At 43.0% G+C, this 25,614-nt stretch overlaps 1 protein-coding gene across 1 annotated transcript in view; it reads left to right on the top strand.

Annotated features, from left to right (window-relative positions):
- Positions 1 to 3,413: 3,413 nt before the first annotated feature.
- SLC4A10 (solute carrier family 4 member 10) overlaps positions 3,414 to 25,614 on the top strand; it is a 110,473-nt gene continuing 88,272 nt past the window's right edge. The window contains exon 1 of the mRNA XM_040441519.1: positions 3,414 to 3,602. Within this exon, the coding sequence (XP_040297453.1) occupies positions 3,416 to 3,602 (187 nt within the window). The 5' untranslated portion in view covers positions 3,414 to 3,415. The remainder of the gene's footprint in view (positions 3,603 to 25,614) is intronic.

Below are 25,614 nucleotides of genomic sequence, written 5' to 3'. Positions count from 1 at the left end.
CTGATATTTCCTGTTCTGTAGATATCACTTTCTCAGAAGTCATCTCATGGTTACCACTTTCAGGTATAGAATGATAGGTAGCACCTATATTATTCACAAAAGGTGATGGTCAGAAATCACATCCTCCCCCTTTCTGCCCAGGTCTCAGAGCATGGCCACAGCATAGAGTTCAATGAGTTATCTCCTTGGCTATAGGTTCCAATTGTCCATTTAGCTTGTTGTTAAGCAAATTTTTTAATGCTGCTAACAGCTAGGGCAAGATGGCTGCCCCCATAATCATGTACAGTTAATGGAGTAAATATAAAAATCTACCAAAATAAAAATAGATTAGAAAAAAATAATATGTGTCAGTATCTCGTTTTAATTGCTAATGAAAAACAAAGTGATAAATTTCGTTGAGTAAAAAATAAAAAATAACTTTCTTTGGGTTTGAGAGTCATTCTTTCTTCCTTCGGGCTCAACTCTTAGTTACAGGAGGTCCTACATGCACACATAGGACATATCATCCACAAGATCAAATATATTAATTTTGAAAGAATCCATATGAGATAGACTCTAGTGGCAAATGACTGGTTCACAATGGCTTCTGCTTCTGGACCTTCCAAGTGCATTACTGTGACAGGTCAGTCTCAACATGGGTTGACAAAGCTGGGTACCAGAAAAGCTTCCTCAGGCCTACAAAATATTATTCAGCTAGCTTTCAGTTTTTACCAGAAATATAAACTGTTGTAGCAGAAATGAACATGATTGCTGAAACTAAAAGTCAGACCACACCATTGTCCAGGTAGTTTAGATCTGTAGAAGACATCTTATATTGACTTTCAATGCAATAGATGAAGTCTAACTGAACATCCACCATGTCTAAGCTCTTAAAGTCAACTCTTACTTGTCCATTTGTAGGAAAATATTAAAGAAAAGCATGTAAGATGGAAGCAGAAATGGACGAGCACCCTTTTTTATGGCGCCCAGCTTTACCAACCCACGTCCATTAGGGTAGCCTTTGTGTTCACTTGACCCACTAGAGGCAATTGTCAATATGAGCAAGAACAGTGATCTTTAATGATTTGCTGTAAATGGAAATAAAATATTCTGTGTCGCACACCTATTTCTAAAATGAAATTCATGCATCTATTTTCTCTCTCATGACTCAGAATCATGAGGCATCAGATTGCCAAGATTAGTGCGAACGTCAAACATTTACCTGCATTGTTGTATTTGGCCTCCAGAAAATAAAATAATCGACTAGTAGACTGTGCGCTTCAAACCATAAAAAGCCATTGTGAAAATAAAATGTGGTATTTGCCATTTTTACCAATTCCACTAACGTCATACTTACACATGGAAACAAACAGTATACTTATTAAGATATTTTATCTTTAAAGCCATTTGGCAGTGACCCAGTGCTTAACTTATTATTAGAAAATGGTTTACTGCTAAAAGAGTTAACTCTGTAGTTCACTGTAAGTGATTAATGTGATTCCTTATGCACTATGTAGTCCAAAAAGGCTATGCATGGGAGGGGAATAGTTTACTGGCAGCCTTATTAAAATTTTCTGGGTAGTGGGCTGGCCCCACTTTCCCCTCACTAGTGAAATACTTCCTGGCAAGCAGGCCATAAGAGAGGATGTGTTTAGTGTGTGCTGCCGACAAGTAAGCCAAGTCAGAAATCTTTGTATAGCTGAAGCTGAATTTATCCGGGGAAACTTCATCCCTGTGCGATTTAAAGCTGATAGAAAAGCAACTGTGGCAAGAGCTACCCTCTCAGGGAGAGTGTAACAGACTACTACAGATGGTTGAGGACCATGGACATGCATGGACATGAAAGCCAGTGAAGGTAACACATGTATACAGCTGTAGACTTTACTGCAGGATATATTCCGTCCGGTGCCGGCCACACTCCTAGGATGGACTGGCCGTCTGACCTAGGAACTATACTATACTACCCAGCGAGGAACTTCAAAAATATAGTAAGAACTTGAATGCCTTTGGTCAATTGGGAAGATATTGTAGTCTGGGTAGTTTTGTCTCCAGAACTAGTAGAACTCAGATTGTGTTCATTGTGTGCATAGGCACCACTCTGTACACAATTTGTGCAAGATAGTCTTCTTATCAGTTTATTATTATCCTATGATGACGGTGATGATATTGGGCGGGGGGGGGGGGGGGAGGGGCTACATTTTAACAACAATCAAATAGCAGAACCTCTAGATCAGGAGTCTGTAACCTCCAACACGCCAGCTGTAGTGAAACTACAACTTCCAGGATGCTTTCAACCTGGATCTCCTTGTGCTTTTTGTAAAAGATTGCAGTTTTACAATTAGGCTACGATACATCTCCATTAAGATAATTTGGTAATTAAGGACTCAGCCAAAGAGGTCCGAGATGCGTAGACGCTGTCATTGGATTATGGATTTTAATCTGCACTAAGAAAATAAAGATTGTCACTTTTTGGAGAAGCTGGACCCCTTCTTCTTTTTCATTTTCTGTTCCAGCAGAGGAACAGACTACTGGGGTTATTATATCCGACCTAGCCGGACACTGCTATGCACCATAATGAGATCCGGCAGGAATACAGGGCTTTCCAGCCTAAATGCCAGCTTTCTGACATAAAAATGCCTCAATGGCCTCATCGGTCAACTTGGTCATGTGTCGTTCCTACACAGATCACTGTTGAGACCATTGATTGGACAGCACCGGTGACATGCATGTGGACAGCATTTCCGGTCCAGCGGGGACTAGAAGCAACAGAGATGGGAGCCAGAGTGCTTGTGATGGTCATCAATTTGCGCAACAGTGTGAATCTTCTTTCAATTTTACAGCACTCAGGACACTTTTTAAAAATGTTGGTGGGACTTAGCAGGCTGGGACATGGCCTGCAGGGGCCCAATGAATTTAGATTTGCATTTCTAATGCATGGAGGCCAAATTTTTAAAGAGGCCTGCACCTCATAATAAATTTGGAGCATCTTACTCCAGCACACTTCTGATTAACTGACGTATGAAATGCTAGTCTTAATATATAACCTCCAATACTTTTGATCCAGCTTTGAACCAGCCTCCTCTGTCCTCTGTTTTATGTATATAACTTGTCCTATGTGTGTTAAATGGAGGTCACTGTTTAATAGATGACGTCTATAGAATATAGGTATATTTATATATGTTATATATATATATATATATATATAGATAGATATTTGTACACATTTTTTAGCAATAAAATTTTTAATAAACGAAATAAAAATGTTAGCTGATGAACCATAGAACTGATAATCTTAGCATTCTGTTTCATTATACTGGGAGGTAACCCTCCCAAGGAGCACCAACACTTATTCAAAATTGCCTCCCATAATTTGACTATTAGAACAAAAATGTGAATTCACTCCACTGACATGTATCCAACCTTTTCTCTAACAGATATGATTCTGGATCAGCAAGTCGCATCAGGGCAGCTCAGTGAAGATGTCCGCCATAGAGTTCACGAAGCACTTTTGAAAAGGCACTATCACCAAAACCAAAAGAAGCTCAGCAACAGAATCCCAATTGTGCGCTCATTTGCTGACATTGGCAAGAAACAGTCAGAGCCTCACTCCATGGATAAAAATGGTAAATCTTCACGTTATGTGTTTCACATTTTTAGGAGCGGATTTTAGGCAGTGATAAAGAATAGTTAGGGTTAGGGTCATGTTATGTCTATGTTAGGGATCTCTTACATAAGCTGATGATCAGCGATTAATCATAAGAGCATTCATTTCTGATCATTTCCCAGTGTGACAATCAGCTGAAAAACAAGCTCATTTGTCAAGTGCTGGTATCTTTTTGTTCGAGCATACAAATTCTTGCTAGCTGGCATCACATCGCGCCATGTTACTGTATTACTGTATGTTGCTTTTCATTTATTTGATAGTTATATTGACTTAAAGGCAGCCTATTAGCAGTTTTGACCATTCTAAACTGCTGCCAGCACTAGGTAGACGCTGGGTAGAACAGTACAAAAATACTTTTTGTGCAGTTTTCTTTATCAGGAGTTGTGAGAATATGCACTTGTATTCTGCCAGATTTTGCTTCTTAAATGCAACTAAAAGAGCTTCCTAGTGAACTGCCTCCAGTGTGTTTAAGGAGCAGAATCTGGCAGAATAAAAGTTCATATTCTCGCTACACCTGATGATGAAAACTCCACCAGGTATGTTTGCACTGTTCTCCCCAGCATAGTGCTGGCTGCAACCTCCTGACAGATTTCCTTTAAGTGGAACATAAACTTCATGATTGCACTACAGGTCAGCATATAGAGAATTGCAAATCTATATTAGTTTTTTCACTTTAGTTTGCCTTCTGGTAAATTCCAAAAAGTGGGTTATCCTATGAGGCATAGGACAAATAAATGCTGTAGAACAGGTCCTATTGTTGCGAACTTGAAACCATTAATTTGAATGAGAAGCATATAATTAACACTATTGAGTAGTACAAGCAGCTTTCCGCCTCCATCACAACAGAAGAGAGTGTTAGAGAAGCCTTATGAAGAGGACAACTTCAATAAGTTGTCCAGTGGATTACTGTAGTTCTGAAAACCTAATTAGATCCCATTGATGCTTCCAAGTGCTACATGGTTTCTTGTGATTAAGCAATTGGGCAATCATTGGGGCAACTATTAGAAATGAGCATTCCTAGGAATATTCCTTACCAATTATTCCCCTCTTTAAAGGTGCTGCCAATGACGTGATGAACGAGGAAATGCTTGATGTTGCAGTCAACTAAATAATTATTTCTGGACAGCAGATTGTGCTGTCGTAACAGGAATCTACTGCCCAGAAACAATGATGGTGTATTGGGACAAGTGATAACTCTACCGATCACTGGTCCCATACAGTGGAAGTGATTGCTGCATGTAAATGCAGCTCTCACCTCATATAACTAGTAGGCAGTTATTGGGGAACAAACAGTTCCCAATAATTGCCTGCTGTTTCAGCCTGTGTAAAGAGATCTTTTAAGATACGTACAATGTGTTGTATAGCAATTAGAACTTCAGACCACTTGGAGATCGGCGAAGTCTTCTATGTCAGTTCTCTCTCAGGAGAACCAGTATAAGATATTAATGTATTGGTACCACACTCCTGATCTCCTGAATAGATTGAATCCGGCAGTCCTGGGGGTTTGCTGGAGATGCGGGACATCTCGGGGAATGCTACACCACATTTTTTGGGATTGCCCCTTAATATGTACCTTCTGGTCTTGAGTTAGCACTCTTCTGAGTGATCTTTTTGGCTGTAGTATACCCCCTGACCCCATATCCTTACTACTCAATATTACACCGGCGCATATAAGGAAACGTTCTCTTAAATTGTTAGTACAAGTGCTGACTGCAGCTCGCTGCCTTATTGCCCGCTTTTGGAAACGTTCTGACCCTCCAAAGATCTCTGACCTATATGCCAAGGTGACAGAAATACGGACCTTAGAATATATGACAGCAATGTTTCAGGATAAGGTGGACATGTTTCATGCTATTTGGGATGTATGGGACACCTATTGGATTAGTAGGCAACCTTGAGATGAGCCCAAGAGAATGACATAATCCCTCTCCACCTCCTTATGTGTCTGTATTGTCAAAGTCTTTTTTCTTTTTCTCTTTGGTAGTTACTTTCTTTATGACTGTAATGTTTTGATAAGTTGCAGGGCGGATTATATCGATCCTAATAGTAAAATCTATGCAGCTACCTCCTTCAGGAGCATTTTCTCTATGGTGGAATACCGTTGATATCTGCCCCTTTTTCTTTTCAAATAACCGAATACGACAAGAAGCTAGGTTATCTCTCATTCTTTAATAGTTTATATTCAACTTACATTGTATTTGACATCTGATGCTTCTTTTTTGTTTCTTTGGCTGAAGGCTTTGTGCGTACAGCCTTGCTCATTTTACTTTATACATTAAGCAAAAGATGAAACTGATTTGTACTGTTGTATTTCAATAAAAAATACAATTATATGAAAAAAAATGAACTTCAGACCACTTCAGTGCCTATATCTTTATGTATATATACAGTACAGACCAAAAGTTTAGACACACCTTCTCATTCAAAGAGTTTTCTTTATTTTCATGACTATGAAAATTGTAGATTCACACTGAAGGCATCAAAACTATGAATTAACACATGTGGAATTATATACATAACAAACAAGTGTGGAACAACTGAAAATATGTATGCTTTGATTACTGCTTTGCACACTCTTGGCATTCTCTTGATGAGCTTCAAGAGGTAGTCCCCTGAAATGGTTTTCACTTCACAGGTGTGCCCTGTCAGGTTTAATAAGTGGGATTTCTTGCCTTATAAATGGGGTTGGGACCATCAGTTGCGTTGAGGAGAAGTCAGGTGGATACACAGCTGATAGTCCTACTGAATAGACTGTTAGAATTTGTATTATGGCAAGAAAAAAGCAGCTAAGTAAAGAAAATTGAGTGGCCATCATTACTTTAAGAAATGAAGGTCAGTCAGTCAGCCGAAAAATTGGGAAAACTTTGAAAGTAAGGGCTATTTGACCATGAAGGAGAGTGATAGGGTGCTGCGCCAGATGACCTGGCCTCCACAGTCACCGGACCTGAACCCAATCGAGATGGTTTGGGGTGAGCTGGACCGCAGAGTGAAGGCAAAAGGGCCAAAAAGTGCTAAGCATCTCTGGGAACTCCTTCAAGACTGTTGGAAGACCATTTCAGGGGACTACCTCTTGAAGCTCATCAAGAGAATGCCAAGAGTGTGCAAAGCAGTAATCAAAGCAAAAGGTGGCTACTTTGAAGAACCTAGAATATGACATATTTTCAGTTGTTTCACACTTGTTTGTTATGTATATAATTCCACATGTGTTAATTCATAGTTTTGATGCCTTCATAGTCATGAAAATAAAGAAAACTCTTTGAATGAGAAGGTGTGTCCAAACTTTTGGTCTGTACTGTATATATGCAACCTTTAAACGAGCATACCTTTGTTTTCTGCCACCTGTAACATAGGCATTTGGGGGAGTCCTGCCCCATAGGATCCACACTGGAATCTGGACTGAAGTTGTGATACACATAGACGCTAATGCAAAAATACAAAAGTTACCATTTATCAAGTTCATGGAGAAGCATGTTTTGCACTGTAAAACTTCTCCAAAAGACCATCCCCTTGAGAAGAACACCCCCTTATCCAGACAAAATTTCCTGTGACAGATTTTCAGTTCTTCCATATATTATACATACTTGCTATCATCTTTTCAATGCAGTTTTGGCTGGTCATCTCAAAGAAGTTTCATTGTAGATCTTCGAGATTCTAAAAGACTCTTTTGAAAAAGTCCAGTAAACATTTCTGCCAACTTTTAGTTTAACTTGTTAAAGGGTTGTCCAAGTTATTATTTTTTATTTTTTTGTTCTTTGTATGTTTCCAACTAAGAAAATGTAAGGGGTTTTCAGTTCACTTAGTTCATCTACAGTGGCCTTGTTCTCCTAGCTAGGTGAGCGTCACATGGCCTGTGATGTCAGCTTATTTCCCTGCTGTAATGACGTTCCGTGCACAAGCCTGAGGGAGCAGGAGGCAGCAGGTCTGTGTCTGTGCGGAATGTCATTGGGCCGTGCTGGTTGGAGAGACAAGTCATACCCCCTGCACTGCCCGATCTGATGACCAAGCGCCCGTGCACTGCGCCGTCTGCTGGCTGAGTTGTCTGCCCTGCGTCTCCCCTCCAACTGGATTCTTGATCAAAGTTTAACCCTGTCTACCATCAGCAGCACAGATCTCTACCTCATATACTGAGCAGCTGCAGAGTTTCCACAGAGAAGGGCAAAGAGGCAGTGGCAGCGCTCTCCTAAATAATACAGCAAGCTCATAATCCTGTGTATTCTTTGATTAGCTAAATAGCCCAATGTTTTTTTGCCATTCTGTTAATAGAAGACTTGCCCTGCCATCATAAAATTGCCTATACACTAATGTTATAGAAGTAGGAGGAGATTTCTTCTAGTGCCACTTATCCCACAGAAATAATAAAATCAGACAAGAAAACTCCAACCTATTCATTAAATTTTTTTTTCTAATTAAACAGTGAGCAAAGACAGTTTCCATAGCTATTAGATTATAAGTAAATCCTGTCAAAGTCATTGGGAAATGTGCGGTGGGCTACCTGCCAGGGGCGATCGGGTCCCAGTATTTAGGAATGCGGTGTGGTATGTTGTGGCCCTAATAGTTTGTGTTAGGGTGCTCATACCTGCATACTGTCGCTCTCTGGGGTTAAGCTCCATAGCAACAAAGGAGTTGTAGTTGGTGGAGTAAGTAGAGTCCAGACTAGAGTTCAACGGTTTTTACTTGAATAAACTTGCAATAAACTTGTGTCATCCAAACAATACTTGACCTTTCTCTTGGTTCCAGCAGGCTAAGGGTAAACTGGCAGGTGAACTTCAATACTTAGCTTTATCGCTCTGCTGCTGTGCTAATCTCTGGCTTCAGTCTGGTTCCTATCAGCTTCAGTTACTGTTTCTTATGAGAGTGAGGTATCCTGTAACCTTGTTTTTGAGTAGGGTGTGTTTTGCACTGTTTTCCCTCTCAGATGTACTAAGTGCTTTTATATAACAGGAATGGGCTGCTCTTTGAGCTGCTCTCCCAAAGCTCCTGCAGCAGTGAGGAGAAACACTCCCTCACCATACCATACTTCTTCACTCTCTCGCTCCAGCTCTCAACTCCACTTTTGACTCTCCAACTAAAACAGCTTCCCGCAACCCCTCCCTTGGTAAGAAGTAAAACTAGCCCACTTCTGCCCAAAAGGGGGATAATTGAACGGCAACTTCCATTCTAAATAAAGGTACTTTCTGCTAGATACACTGCCACCTGCTGGAGAACCAGGCAAAGAGCATGTAATAACATTTACATAGCACCTAATGAACATACCTGTAGAAGGCAAGGTGGCGTTACACATTGTTTAGGCATTTAAGACAGTAACAGGTTGTAGGAATGGTAGTGCCCGCTCTGTTGTACTACAGATGCCAAACTATAGTTAAGGTCTGCGGCTACCTGTATGTGACAGCTAAGGGATTGTCACATGTGACAAAGACATTTGTGTTTTTTATTAAAGGGGTTGTGGGGGATCCTAGAAAATTTAATTTAATTGTGTAAACCTCGTCTAATTAATATTATTAATATTTATTATTAAAGCATCATTCATTCCATAGCACTGTACATATGAAAAGGGGTATACATACATAATACAGACAGTTGCACTAAGCATAAACAAGACGAGTTACAAACTGGTACAAAAGGAGAGAGGGCCTTGCCCGTGAGGGCTTACAGCAGCAGGGTCACTGGTTGTAGGCTTGTCTGAAGAGGTGGGTTTTCAGGTTTCTTTTGAAGGATTCCACTTTAGGTGAGAGTCTGGTATGTTGGGGTAGCGAGTTCCAGAGTGTGGGGGATGCACGGGAGAAATCTTGGAGGCGATTGTGGGAAGAAGTGATAAGAGGAGAGGAGAGAAGGAGGTCTTGTGAGGATCAGAGATTGCGTGTGGTGATGTATCGGGAAAGTAGCTCAGAGATGGTGGGAGGGGACAGGTTGTGGACGGCCTTGTGTGTATTTGTTAGTATTTTGAGGTGAATTCGCTGGGCAATGGGGAGCTAGTGAAGGGATTGGCAAAGGGGAGAGGCAGAGGAGTAACAGGGTGAGAGGTGGATTAGTCGGGCAGCAGAGTTCAGGATAGATTGGAGGGGTGCGAGAGTGCTAGATGGAAGGCCACAGAGGAGAATGTTGCAGTAGTCTAGGTGGGAGATGATGAGGGCATGTACAAGCATTTTCACAGATTCAAAGTTAAAGAGGACCTTTCACCGATCCTGACATTGTGAACTAAGTATACAGACATTGAGAGCGGCGCCCGGGGATCTCACTGCACTTATTATTATCCCTGGGCGCCGCTCCATTCTCCCGCTATGCCCTCCGGTATCTTTGGTCACTAAGTTATGGTAGGCAGAGATTTCGGTCACTAAGTTATGGTAGGCGGAGTCTGCCCTTGTTCTGCTGTAGCGCTGGCCAATCGCAGCGCAGAGCTCACATGCTGTGAGCTCTGCACTGCGATTGGCCAGCGCTACAGCAGAACAAGGGCAGACTCCGCCTACCATAACTTAGTGACCGAAATCTCCGCCTACCATAACTTAGTAAACAAAGATACCGGAGGGCATACCGGGAGAACGGAGTGGCGCCCAGGGATAATAGTAGGTGCAGTGAGATCCCCGGGCGCCGCTCTCCATGTCTGTATACTTAGTTCACAATGTCAGGATCGGTGAAAGGTCCTCTTTAAGGAAAGCGCGGATGCGGGAGATGTTTTTGAGTTGGAGGCAGCAGGTGGTGGAAAGGGCTTAGATGTGCGGTTGGAAGGAGAGGGCAGAATCCAAAGTCACTCCAAGGCAGCGGACTTGGTTGACCGGGGAGAGTGTGGAGCCATTGATCGTGATAGATAGGTCTGTTGGGGGGGTTGAGCAAGATGGGCGAAAGATGATGAATTCTGTTTTATCCATGTTAAGTTTTAGAAAGCGAAAGGAGAAAAAGGATGATATAGAAGATAGACATTGTGGTATTCTGGTTAGTAAGGTGGTGATGTCTGGACCAGAGAGGTAGATTTGTGTGTCGTCAACATAAGAGTGATACTGAAAGCCATGGGATTCTATGAGATGTCCCAGGCCAAAAGTGTAGATAGAGAAGAGCAGGGGTCCTAGGACAGAGCGTTGCGGGACACCAACAGAGAGGGAATGAAACAAGGAGGTGATGTGAGAGTGGGAGACGCTAAACATCTGGTCTGTGAGGTATGATGTGATCCAGGAGAGGGCCATGTCAGTGATGCCAAGAGATGAGAGAGTTTGCAACAGAAGGGAGTGGTCGACAGTGTCGAAGGCAGAGGACAGGTCAAAGAGAAGGAGGACAAAGTAATGTTTTTTGGTTTTGGCTGTTAGTAGGTCATTGGTGACTTTGGTAAGGGCAGTCTCAGTCAAGTGGTGGGGTCGGAAGCCAGATTGTAGTCGGTCAAAGAGGGAGCAGGAAGAGAGGTGAGAGGACAGTTCCGAATGGACATGTTGTTCAAGTAGCTTTGAGGCATACGGAAGAAGTGATATGGGGCGATAACTGGACAAAGAAGATGGGTCAAGTTAAGGCTTTTTGAGGATGGGTGTAATGGTAGCATGTTTAAAAGCACAGGGGAAGACACCAGAGGTTAGTGATAGGTTGAAGAGATGAGTTAGGGTTGGGACAAACACTGTGGTGAGGTTAGGGATGAGGTGGGTTGGGATTGGGTCAAGTGCACAGGTGGTGAGATGGGATCTGGAGAGTAGAGTGGAGAGTTTATCTTCTGTATTGGTGGAGAAGCGGGTTTTGGAAGAAGAGAACCGAGCAGTTGTGTAGAGGGTCTGTGGGGACTGTGTACTGAAGCTTTCTCTGATGACTATCTTTTGTTTGAAGTATGTGGCAAAGTCCTCAGCTGCGATGAGAGGAGAGGGTGGGGGCGCTGGGGGACGGAGAAGGGAGTTAAAAGTGTTAAAAAGTTGTTTAGGGCTGTGGGCCAAGGAAGATATGAGAGAAAAGAAGTAGGCCTGTTTTGCATCAGCGATTGAGGATTTGACAATGAGGAGGGATTGCTTGTATGCAGTGAATTGATCTTTAGAAGGGGATTTCTTCCATCACCGCTCAGCAGCCCTGGAAGCTTGTCTGAGTTTTTTGGTCAGGTCGGTGTGCCAGGGCTGTCTGTTGATTTTTTGGGTTTTGTTGTGTGTGAGGGGGGCAACAATGTCCAGAGCTGCACTTATTGTGGTGTTATATAGGGTGGTGGCAGCATCTGGGTCTTGGAGGAAACAGATAGTAGAGAGTGGGAGAAGAGAGTCAGAAAAAGCAAGCGAAAGTCTAATTGTTTAAGGTTCCTGCAGGGGGGGGGGGGGGAGGTGCTAGTTTGTGGACCGGTGGAGCAGCAGAAGAGACCAAAGAAAAGAAGGTGAGTAGGTTGTGGTCGGATAGGGGGAGAGGCGAATTAGAAAGGTTAGATAGGGAGCAGACGTGGGTAAAGATAAGATCCAGAGTGTGACCATCTCTGTGGGTGGGAGCTTAAGACCACTGTGATAGACCGAAGGAGGAAGAGGGTGATAGCAGTTTAGAGGCGGCTGAGTAGCAGGTGTCAATAGGAATGTTGATGTCACCCATGATGATAGTGGGGATATCGGCAGAAAGAAAGTGTAGTAGCCAGGTGTTAAAGTGGTCAAGAAAGATGGTGGCTGGGCCTGGGGGGCAGTAAAGGACAGCTACTTGGAGGTGGAGTAGATGCGAACAGAGTGTACTTCAAATGAGGTGAGCGTATTGGAGGGTGGCAGTGGAGTTGGGCTGTAGGAGCAGGTGTCTGATAGGAGAAGACCAACTCCTCCACCATGTTTGCAGCCGGAGCGGTGGGTGTGAGTGAATTGAAATCCACTACATGAGAGTGCAGCAGGGGAGGAGGTGTCAGAGGGTGCCAGCCATGTTTCTGTGAGACCCAGAAAGGAAAGTTTTTGAGAGATGAAAAGATCATGAATGTAGGAGAGTTTGTTACAGACAGAGCAAGCATTCCATAATGCTCCCACAAGAGGAACCAAAGGAGCAGGGGTCAGAGGATTGGTTATTAGGTTTAAGGGGTTGCAGAAATTTGTAGAAGGAGATTTGTAGTGGGACATGGAGGTGATAGTGGGGATTTGCTATGGGGGGCCTGGATTTGGAGAGATATCACCAGCAGTAAGGAGAAGCAGAGAAAGTGTTAATAGATGAGAATAAGAGAGAGCATGAGGTATCTGTGTGTGTTTGGGAAGGAAATGTTTTATGTTGCCAAACAGGTTTGTGCAAGCGGTCAGATGAGAAGGTAAGATGGAGGAAGAGATGAATAGTTCCTTGCCGGGTGAATGGATGTGGGGGTATTTCAGGAGGTTGTGGAAAAGTGGAAAGAGTAAGATGAAAAGGTGAAACATTGTTTGCATTAAATATTTCTGTAATCACCTGTGGTTCCCTTCTGGTCTAATTCTGGTATAATTCGGTATATGCACTTAAAGAGTTGCACTTAAAAGATGTTGCATTGAAAAGACCAAGGTCTGAAAAGACCTAAGGACTTAGATTTATACCACTCAGTGTTCAATCAGGTGTGACCAAGAGGGAAGGGGGTTACATTTGGCCTAATCAAGGGAGGACCAGATACAGGGGTGAAATAGTCAATGTAAACAAATACTCTATAAATCCAGCAGGGAAACAGACATTAAAAGTTCAATGTAGGCATACCAGGGATAAGAAGGAAAGATGAGGGGTGTGAACAATATCAAACTGTGGAAAAGCTGGGTGCAGCAGTTAGCTTCAATGTAGACATACCAGGGATGAGAAGGAAAGATGAGGGGTGTGGACAATATCAGACTGTGGAAAAGCTGGGTGCAGCAGTTAGCTTCAATGTAGACATTCCAGGGATGAGAAGGAAAGATGAGGGGTGGGGACAATATCAGACTGTGGAAAAGCTGGGTGCAGCAGTTAGCTTCAATGTAGACATACCAGGATGAGAAGGAAAGATGAGGGGTGTGGACAATATCAGACTGTGGAAAAGCTGGGTGCAGCAGTTAGCTTCAATGTAGACATTCCAGGGATGAGAAGGAAAGATGAGGGGTGGGGACAATATCAGACTGTGGAAAAGCTGGGTGCAGCAGTTAGCTTCAATGTAGACATACCAGGATGAGAAGGAAAGATGAGGGGTGTGGACAATATCAGACTAATATCAGTCTAATCTCCTACAGAGCATAATAGAGTATCTGTCAACTTTTCCTGAGTTTTCATTCACTTCAATCTCCATACTCACGCTGCGCTCCATTGTTTACAACCCGAACATCCAGGTTGTGGGTGTAGAGGAGCAGGAGCCACAACATTTCCCATAGTGTTGTAAGATCAACCAGATATGTAGACCCCCTAATACACCCTTCCTTTTGCTGTCAACTCTGCCCACTACACCCTCCATCATCCCCTTGCTGTTTCCTCCCACACAGTTTTGATATGGCTAGCAGTGACCACCTACCTTGTTTATGTGTAGATCAGCCCATTCCAAGATCACATGGGTCTGACATCACTACCATTTGGCTGGGGATTCTGACGGAGGGCATCATGCGAGGCCTGGCCGTGATGTCAGAGGAAACACAGTCTCCACATAGGGTGCAGTCACGTGACAACTCTCCCATTTTCCAGAGTGAGACAGATAAAGTAGAGCAAGGACATTGGTAAATTGCAGGATCTAGCAGGAGAAAGACAGGGGAAAAGAAAAATTTAGACCTAGATAACTAATTTAAGGAGCAGAATCTTCTGACATCCAAAGGAGCCCCAGTTACAGGGGAAAACATCCCCCTGTGGGGGTATTGTACACAGGCAAAGCTGATCAGGGTAGACCAAGACCTTGCAGCAATGCTATACCCAAGACACCCGATCACATGATCACTACATCCAGTAGAGGAAGCAGCATAGCCGTTTCCTCTATACACTGCCACAAGGCAGAAGCGGTAATAATATGCTTCTGTCTTCTCCTCAGGGTCCCTGGCTGTCACTGACAGATGGGGACCCAACCTGCCCCTGCTAGATTGGAGATTTAACCCCTTTGATACCAGAGGTTTTTTTTTTTTTGCATTTTCATTTTTCTTCCCTGTCTTCACAGAGCAATAACTTTTTTATTTTTCCGTTCACATAGCCATATGAGGGATTGTTTTTTGCGGGACAAGTTGTACATTTAACATGGCTTACAATTTAGTGGGAAGCAGGAAAAAACTCCAAATGGAATAGAATTGGACAAAAATGCAATTCCGCTACAGTTTTACAGGATTTGTCCCTACGGCATTCCCTGTGCGGAAAAACTGACCTGTGCCGTTTATTATCTGTGCTTTAATACTGAAAATAAAATAAAAACTGAAAATAAAAAATTTAGTTTTTTGCATTGCCATATTTTGACCCCCATAACTTTTTTTTATAGTTATGTATACTGAGCTGTGTGGGGGCTCATTTTTTTGCGGGATGGTCTGCAGTTTTATTATGTGTCTGACTTTTTGATCATGTTTTTGGGGGTAAATTAAGCAATGAAAAAAATGGCGAAACGGCCATTTTGATTTTTTTCTGTTACGACATTCACCATATGGGATAAATATTTTTATATTTTAATAGTACAGGCGTTTTAGAACGGGCCGGTGCCCATGATGTTTATTTTTTTTATTGTTTATGTATTTTTTTATTCTAGGGAAAGGGGGTGTGATTTAAAGGTTTATATTTATTTATTTTTATATATTTTTTTTACATTTTTCACTAGCTAGCATTTAGCTTTTCTACAATGCTACAATATTCAGTAATTAGAGCTTTATTTGAGCTTATACTGAGGTTCCATAGATCTACAATATAAGCTAAATTTGCAGTTATCCTGTGTTGACCTGCCACCTGCAGGCCTCCTTAGGAACTTCAGCTCTAATACTCTGGATCTCTTGAGAGAGACCTGATCGCATGCGCTTCTGGGTTTTTCACTATTTAGATGCCGTGGTCACAGCATCTAAAGGGTTAAATGACTGCGATTATTGCCGGTCGCAGACATTAGCCGCGGATCTCTACTGTTTGAAACAGCAGAGACCCGTCAGCGATGGCGCCCGATGAGCTTGCGAGCGGGCGCCATATTTAATGACTCTCCCAGTTCCGTACATGTCTAAGGGTTAATCCGGTGCCAACATAATTTCCAAATTCTGTGTTAGGGACTCTCTGTGGAGAGCCGTGAATGCTGTAATCATATGATTTCTTTTATATTGTTAATTTAAGTACAAATTTTCAAGCTAACTACTGAAAAAAAAGGGCAGTGTTAAAGAGTTTATCACCAGGAAAGCAAACCTTGTCTGGCGGTGAGCTCACAGTGGCGGTGAGGATTCAGTCCTTGACTTTGTATAAATGCTTTGGGAAAAATGGCACTACAGTACATTATTCCGGTGCCAAATCTTTCTTAATTAATCAAATTAGGAATATTCACAGTAGAATTTTCCCCCTCTCTCTCAAATGTGTGTGGACCTTTTGGGCAGGGTCCACACTTTGTAATATAATAATGTAGCTTTGATAGGACAATAATGGGACAATAATGCCCACAACGCCATATTTACTTGCATTGTTCTTCTTTATAGGTGTTGTCCCATCAGGACAACTTCTGTCTATATGCCCTATTAGCACCCAGAGTTGTCGTCTAGAACCAGATTGAAGAGCTACTTCTGAGTGGCTTCTGCTCTAGTTGACTTCAGATAAAGAGGACCGTCACATAACTGAACCTGGCGGCATACTTTTACATCCACCTCTTCACTGGTTTCAGAGCTGTTTTTCTTCTAGTCCCGCCCCCACCCCCCATTTCCAATCTCCAGTCATTGCTTCTAGAGCCCAACACTAGGTAAATTGTCAGATGAGAGGTCATCTGTATCTCATCGGTGGGGGTCTGAGACCTAGGGTCACCGCCGAATAGCTGTTTGAGAAGACAGTAGTGCTGCAGCCTTCTCCAGCTTTTCCTAGGCCATTGAAAGGGGCGGACTGGGAACATAAAGTGTCCCTGGAAAAAATACTAAAAGTGGCCCTATTTTGTAGTCGGGTCCAAATTGATGGAAGGCAGGGACAACACAAGTAGGTGGGGCCAGCAATGCCATATTGTGGCACATTATACCACCTCAACAGAGCCAAATACCACAGTCCTTCACAAAATACATCCCCAAAAACTGCCACTGGCCGGCCGTGAGAAGGGCTCAGACGGCCCCCTGGGCATCAGCCCACCGGGAAATTTCCCTGTAAGGTCTATGACCAATCCACCAATGGCCATTGATGTCACGTTCCTCAGTCACGTGGCCTAGGCAAAGCTCAGCCCTACTGAAGTGAATGGGGCTAAGCTGCGATACCAAGCACACCCGCTGTACAATCTATATTTCAATATTTTTGCTTTTTGAAACCCAGAAAAGTCTTTTGTAGAGAACTTGATAAGGTCATATCCTGACAAAATACCAGTTACGTGGTCCCATTATTATTTTTTTGCCAAGCTTTGCTATAATCGCACCCAAAGATCCCTTGTAAGCTTTTACTCTGTGTTCAGTATGAAAAAAATCTATATTTTATATGTCAATGTGAAGACAAATTGATGCTTTCAGCACAGATCTCTTCTGTATTTTTAGAACAGCTTCAGCTTCTGACAGACATTTTTGCCATTAAAATGAAACATTTCTTGGTAGATCTGATCTCAGATAACTTTATAAGTATTAATCAAGTCAGAAAACTGTTTTCTCTTATTGACTGTCAATAATGGGAGACAGGAAGCTTGTATAATGTACAGTCAGGGTTTCACCCTATGATCGATCTATCTATCTATCTATCTCCTATCTATCCATCTATCTCCCATATCTATCTATCTATCTATCTATCTATCTATCTATCTATCTATCTATCTATCTCTATCTATATCCCATATCTATCTATCTATCTATCTATCTATCTATCTATCTATCTATCTATCTATCTCCCATTTTCTATCTATCTATCTATCTATCTATCTATCTATCTATCTATCTATCTATCTATCTATCTATCTATCTACAGATGAAACTCAAAAGATTAGAATATTGTGCAAAAGTTCATTTATTTCAGTAATGCAACCTAAAAGGTGAAACTTATATCTGAGATAGACTCATTACATGCAAAGCAAGATATTTCAAGCCTTTATTTGTTATACCGTATTTTTCGCCCCATAAGACGCATGACCCCCCCCCCCCCATCCAAAGCGTCTTATGGGGCGAATACTAATGAAGCGCTTCCATTTTGGGAGCACTTTATTAGTACCGGAGGACCGGGAAGCGGTGAAGGATCTGTACTCACCGCTTTCTGGTCCTCCGCTCGGCTGTCTGCTGTGCAGGGCTGCGCACCATGTGACCTCACTGTGGGCAGCCTTCACAGCTGACAGCTCACCAGGAAGAAGAGAGGGCGCTGGTGTGGAGGAGCGGCGGTGTCCAGGAGCAGGAGAGGTAAGTTTTTATTTTTTATTTTATTTGCGCTGATGGCTGACATGGGGGGGGGGGGGGCATGATGGCTGACATGGGGGCATGATCCCTGACATGGGGGGGCATGATGGCTGACATGGGGGCATAATCCCTGACATGGGGGCATGATGGCTGACCTGGGGGCATTGTGGCTGACCTGGGGGCATTGTGGCTGACATGGGGGCATGGTGGCTAACATGGGGGCATGGTGGCTGACATGGGGGCATGTTGGCTGACATGGGGGCATGATGTCTGACAATGGGGGCTGATGGCTTGGTTAACATTGTGGGATCTGGTTGCTGGTCTGACCTGAGGTGTAATGGAAAATATTATTATCCTCCTCTAAAATAAGGTGCGTCTTATGGTCTGGTGCATCTTATAGGGCGAAAAATGCAGTAATTTGGATGATTATGGCTTACAGTTTATGAAAACCCCAAAGTCACAATCTCTAGTCAGCTAATTAATCCATAACACCTGCAAAGAGTTCCTGAGCCTTTAAATTGTCTCTCAGTCTCGTTCAGTAGGAATCGCTATCATGGGAAAGACTGCTGACCTGACAGTTGTGCAGAAAACCATCATTGACACCCTCCATGAGGAGGGAAAGCCTCAAAAGGTAATTTCAAAAGAAGTTGGATGTTCCCAAAGTGCTGTCTCAAAGCACATTAATAGAAAGTTATATGGAAGGGACAAGTGTGGAAGAAAAAGGTGCACAAGCAGCAGGGATGACCGCAGCCTGGAGAGGACGGTCAGGAAAAGGCCATTCAAAAGTGTTGGGGACTTTCACAAGGAGTGGACTGAGGCTGGAGTTAGTGCATCAAGAGTCACCACACACAGACGGATCCTGGACATGGGGTTCAAATGTTGTATTCCTCTTGTCAAGCCTCTCCTGAACAACAAACAACGTCAGAAGCGTCTTATCTGGGCTAAAGAAAAAAAGAACTGGTCTATTGCTCAGTGGTCCAAAGTCCTCATTTGCATCTCATTTGGAAACCAAGGACCCAGAGTCTGGAGGAAGAATGGAGAGGCATACAATGCAAGATGCTTGAAGTCCAGTGTGAAGTTTCCATAGTCTGTGTTGATTTGGGGAGCCATGTCATCTGCTGGTGTTGGTCCACTGTGCTTGAGTAAGTCAACACAGCCGTCTACCAGGAGATTTTGGCGCACTTCATGCTTCCTTCCGTAGACAAGCTTTATGGAGATGGTGACTTCATTTTCCAGCAGGACTTGGCACCTGCCCACACTGCCAAAAGTACCAAAACCTGGTTCAATGACCATGGGATTACTGTGCTTGATTAGCCAGCAAACTTGCCTGACCTGAACCCCATAGAGAATCTATGGGGCATTGCCAAGAGAAAGATGAGAGACATGAGACTGAACAATGGAGAAGAGCTGAAGGCTGCTATTGAGGCATCCTGGTCTTCCATAACAGCTCAGCAGTGCCATAGGCTGATAGCATCCATGCCACGCTGCATTGAGGCAGTAATTGATGCAAAAGGGGCCCAGACCAAGTACTAAGTACATATGCATGATTATACTTTTCAGAGATCATACATTTTTCTATTTAACATCGTTTTTTAAATTAATTTAATGTAATATTCTCAAGCCATAATCATCCAAATTATAACAAATAAAGGCTTGACATATCTCGCTTTGCCTGTAATGAGTCTATCTCATGTGTTAGTTTCACCTTTTTAAGTTGCATTTTTCAAATACAGTAAATGAACTTTTGCATGATATTCAAATTTTTCTATCTATCTATCTATCTATCTATCTATCTATCTATCTATCTATCTATGTATTATCTATCTATCTATCTATCTATCTATCTAATCTATCCATGTGTACAGTGCCAGTCTCTCTGTGGTTGGTGTCTTATTAATACAAGGACATCTGGAATTGTCACTTGTGTACTATAATGTATATTGCTATGCATAATCCCAGACATGTTCCACCTTGAATCCCTCCTCATAGCATTGTGTAATATCCTCCTGGATTTTTTTCCAGTTTTTTGTAATGTGTCCATCGTTTATTATTCCTTAGCATTACATCCTAATGAGATCAGTCCATATTATCTAATCTGAATGAGACAATGACATTTTTTTCCTATGCATCATTAAAGTTGATTAGCGTCAAGGAACCTTCTCAGTGCCCCCAGTCACATTGATCTGCAGGTCACTGCGCTAACTCCTGACATTACCATGATAGACGATGGCTTGTGCTCTCAGGGCACTATACTAATGCAATGAGAGAAAAACAAGTCATTCTGCTGAGAAAAAAAGTAAAGAATACTGTTCCTCTGAGGACACAAATGTTTTATAGTTAGTAAGGTAGTTTGTTGTGCTGAAAATCCAGAATGAAAGGGCATCTGTCAGCAGTTTTGTCCCTATGACACTGGCTGACCTGTTCCATGTGCACTTGGCAGCTGAAGGCATCTGTGTTGGTCCCATGTTCATATTTGTCCAGATTACTGAGAAAAATGATGTTTTATTATATGCAAATGAGCCTCTAGGAGCAACGGGGGCGTTACTGTTACACCTAGAGGCTCTGCTCTCTCTGCAACTGCCGCACCCTCTATACCAGGCATGGCCAACCTGCGGCTCTCCAGCTGTTGTAAAACTACAACTCCCACCATGCCCTGCTGCAGGCTGATAGCTTTAGACAGTCTAAACATGGTGGGAGTTGTAGTTTTGCAACAGCTGGAGAGCCGCAGGTTGGCCATGCCTGCTCTATACAATTGATTGGCAGGGTCAGGTGTGATCACATTTACACTGCCTGGCCCTGTCAATCAAAGTGCAAAGGGTGCAGCAGATGCAGAGAAAGTAGAGCCTTAAGGTGTGACGACAACGCCCCCGTTACTCCTAGAGGATCATTTGTATATATTACAACTTCAGTTTTCTCAGCAATGCGGACACATATGAACACTGGACCAACACAGATGCCTTCAGCTGCCAAGCGCACATTTAACAGGTCAGCCAGTGTCATAGGTACAAATCTGCTGACAGATGCCCTTTAAAGGGGTATTTATCCTTCGTCAAATTGGTAAATGGTAGATTGCAGGGATCCCACTGCTGAGGGAGCACACACCATACAACTCTGTTGGAGTAATGACAAAGTCCAGCACGATCACGCATCATCCCACATGATTGCTGTCCACCATGGTCATTATGGTGGGTATGGATGGGGGAATGGAGTGCCTCAGATAGATGATACATGTTCATGGGTATTACCCTTTGATTGAGGAGCCCCAGTTATAGGGGAAACCAGCCTCCATGGGGGCTGAGCAGGGTCTCCTGACCCTGCAGCTATGCGCTCTTCTGCCCCCAAGCCAGGTCCACCCTCCATAGCGCTCACCTATCTGAGGAGAAGGCAGAAGCACTGATACACTGCTTTAACCTTCTCCTTGGCTCCCCGCTGTCACTGACAGCCAGGAGCAGACTTGCTCCTGCTACAGTGCGGGAGCAGGAGCTACAATGCTCCATCGCGTGGCACTGCGGGCAGAAACAGAGCTGATCACACGATCATCTGTGTTTCTGTCCAGGAGGACGGGGGCCGCAAACCTTGGCTCTGGGGGCCGCATGTGGACCGCGAGTTGTGCACCCCTGCCCTAGAGGTTCTCAAGGATGCTTTTAATTACTCCCTGTACAAAACCAAAAAATCCTGAGTATCCTGAGAAGGTTTTGCGGTATCCTTTTATTGGATCCTGATTTAAGGGATCATATCCCCCAAAACCGCTCATTACATACAGGAGTGGAAGATCAATCAGAGGTAGATTGGTACACAGCCATTATCAAAGGCCTCAAAGTAAAGGCACTTGGCTGAACTGCAGACTATGTGGTACCTTCAAATGTGGAAATGACTGTATATGCTGCCCGCTGCCCGTTTATCTTGCACCTTGTGTCGTTAATAATACATGGTAGGGTATTTACATCTGTCTACCTATATAAGGATAATCTTTTCTTTAAATCCTTGATCATATATTGCTTCTTTTTTTTTTTTACCGGAATAACGTGATCAACCGGAAGCGGTACCATGTGGGATGTCTGTTCAGACCATCTAATCTATAAATATGGGCACCCTTCAACATGTTGGTGCGCCCATATTATCTAGGTTACCACTATTTCTTTTTTCTTTTTAACCTGAAATAATGAGCACCCCAATGAACCACTTGTTTAGCTTTAACTGGGGAAACGCGTCGGGACTGGCCGTCTAGAGCCAAATTTGAAGATTTCTTTAGGGCCTTTCAGGTGTCATCCTAGTGTTTAGCCACCGATAAGTGGGGTCGCTCCTTTCGGGGTGGGTGTTCTGCTTTTAGGCAGGGGTAGCCGCAGGGCTAGTTTAGGGATTTGTTTTATCTCGCGACTCCACTTGTCGACATGGCATCCCTGTGGACATATAGTTAGGTCCATATATATTTGGACACAAATTTAGTTTTTATTACCTGTTTACTAAAACATATTCAAGGTATAGTTATATGATGGACATGGACATAAAGTCCAGACTTTTAGCTTTCATTTGAGGGTATCCACATTAAAATTGGATAATGGGTTTAGGGTTTCAGCTCCTTTACATGTAGCACCCTGTTTTTAAAGGGACCAAAAGTAATTGGACAATTGACTCAAAGGCTGTTTCATGGGCAGGTGTGGGTAATTCCTTCTCAATTAATCACATAAAAGGCCTGGAGTTGATTTGAGGTGTGGTGCTTTCATATTGACGATTTTGCTGAGAAGTAAACATGCGGTCAAAGAAGCTCTCCATGCAGGTGAAACAAGCCATCCTTCATGTGCGAAAAACATTTGAGAAATTGCTACATTATTAGGAGTGGCAAAATCTACCATTTGGTACATCCCGAGAAAGAAAGAAAGCAGTGGTGACCTCAACAATGCAAAAAGACCTGGATGCCCACGGAAGACAACAGTGGTGGATGATCACAGAATAATTACCATGGTGAAGAGAAACCCCTTCACAACAGCCAACCAAGTGAGCAACACTCTCCAGGATATAGGCATATCAATATCCAAATCTACCATAAAGAGAAGACTGCATGAAAGTAAATACAGAGGGTTCACTGCACAGTGCAAGCCACTCATAAGCCTCAAGAATAGGAAGGCTAGATTGGACTGCGGATGCGCAGACCGAAAAAAAGTGAAAAAAATAAATGCCGTATCCGTTTTTCCGGATAACACCGGAAAGACGGATCCGGCATTTCAATGCATTTGTAAGACGGATCAGGATCCTGATCAGTCTTACAAATGCCATCAGTTGGCATACATTTTGCAGGATCCAGCAGGCAGTTCCAGCGACTGAACTGCTTGCCGGATCACTCTGCCGCAAGTGTGAAAGTAGCCTTAGTGAGTTCTGAGTAGAGGGAGGTTCTCCTATGCAGGAATTTCATATATTAGCCAGAGCAGAACTGAAATGCCAGGAAAGTCCCTCACTGTGGAGGACCCGGCACATCCATGCTTTACACAAAGCCCACAAAACGTGGATACTCTAAAGCGGCCAACCACTTTAAATGATTAACCTGTGGTGCATAAAATATTAGGGATAGTATACACCAGGTGTAGGAGCCAGCTCTAAAACTTAGAAACCAGAAAGGACATGCTGAAGACTGGGTCTATGGAACTAGGTTGAAGAGCAATTGATGTACATTGTGTGAACCAGGACTTACACATCTCTTGAGTTTTGGCCCCTCATCATCAGAATGGAGTTCACCAGTAGTTAAAAAGTGCCTTCCCACTTCCCCAGTAGGAGGCCTAGACAGTGTTTCTACAGGAAGTCACAATACTTTAAGGTGGGTTTCCAGGATAACGATATTGATGACCTGTCCCCCATATTGATGTCCATACAAAGAACCGCTAACACTCACTGACTTGAGAACCCCCACAGATAAGGTCAAGTGACCTCAGGTCTTGCGCACATGTAAGACAACGCAATAAATGCAGCATCACAACCTCCAGTGAACATCATCATCCATCAAGTCTTTTGCTGAAACAAATGGTTAAAGCAGTTATACACTGCCTGGCCAGAAAAAAGGTCACACACTCTAATATTTTGTTGGGCCACCTTTAGCTTTGATTACGGCACACATTCGCTGTGGCGTCGTTTCCACAAGCTTCTGCAATGTCACAACGCTTATTTCTGTCCAGCGTTGCATGAATTTTTCCCCAAGATTTTGCTTTGGGTGGTTTGGATCACTGCGCAAATTCCCAAAGATTCTCAATGGTGTTCAGGTCTCTACTCTGTGGTGGCCAATCCATGGGTGAAAATGTCTCTTTCTTCCTGAAACCCTCGGTCACAATTTGAGCCAGATGAATCCTGACATTGTCATCTTGGAATATGATCGTGATATTTGCTTATTTAAATCCTGGTTACCTATTTGCTTATTTAAATCCTGGTGGGGACCTTTTTTTGAGGCCAGACAGTGTATATAACAGTAAAGAACAATCATGCTATGGATTCTCACCTAGGTGGGGGGTTTGACGGGGTTTCACCGATTTACAAAGGCATGCTAGGAGTTGTAGTATAGCCACAGCTCGGGAATAAATATTGTTCTCCTGTTTTCCTGTAATCACAAAACTGTCAGTTCTGTTTTCTGCCAGGTCTTTATAGGAAATGAGTACGGTACTTTGTAATTCATTGTATTTCAAGCAATAAAACTTTAATTTCTCATTTGTGATTATCCAACATCAGCCATTGTCATAAAACCTTGATGTGCCCACCATAATCACTAATCCTTTTGTGTCCTTTCTCATTAGAAATATTAGGCACCTAATTGTGGTGCACTACATAAAGCAGTGCCTGGGTCTTAAGCAACAGGAAGCCATGCAGAACCATTACTAGGCCTGATCTGAATGATACGTGTGCTATCTCGAAATCTTATCCCTGGAACACATCCCTCATTGTATTAATGTTGTCTCTAGAGCAGTGTCAGATGTCACTACATTTCTACATGGTAAATTGGATTGCTCAGCCAAGCAGATCATTAAATAATACGTCTTAGATAGGTGACGGATATTACGCCTTGTGAAATGCTCCTTTGTTATCATATGGTGCCAAGGTAAAACAGAAGCCGCCTTATATAAAGAAGCTTAACGACGTTCACCGATGTCACAGATACCAAGTCCTAGGGCAATAATGGGGAAACCAGCGGGATGCCACTGACCAATCAAGAGGTATGACACAACCATAGTTGCCAACAGTCCCTAATTTTCAGAGAATATCCCAGGCCGAAATGGGTCGTCTTGTGTTAACCCTACCAATAATTGAGCATTCGTGGGTGGATTTGTGGGCATTCCTGGGGCAAGTGCTTACATACCCCAAATTTACTAATGGCAGTGTTAGTAGGTATGCACACAACTTTTCCCCATGGAACCTATACAATTTGAAGGAGTTAGTTTTTGGCCCACCTTATGCTATAAGGGCATTATTCCCATGAAGTCAGATGACAAGTGCTCTTTAAAAGTATTCAAGTTTATGTTTGTACATGATGCCTCCGTGATCTGGACTCTCACAGCTTTTATTTTAGACGTCTCATGTACACAGTTGTACAAATGTTTTGTTGCGTGGAGCTGCTAT

This window comes from Bufo bufo, chromosome 7 (genome assembly GCF_905171765.1).
Source record: "Bufo bufo chromosome 7, aBufBuf1.1, whole genome shotgun sequence".
In the NCBI taxonomy this organism is placed as follows: Eukaryota; Metazoa; Chordata; class Amphibia; order Anura; family Bufonidae; genus Bufo; species Bufo bufo.
This window is presented reverse-complemented; position numbering and strand designations above follow the sequence as displayed.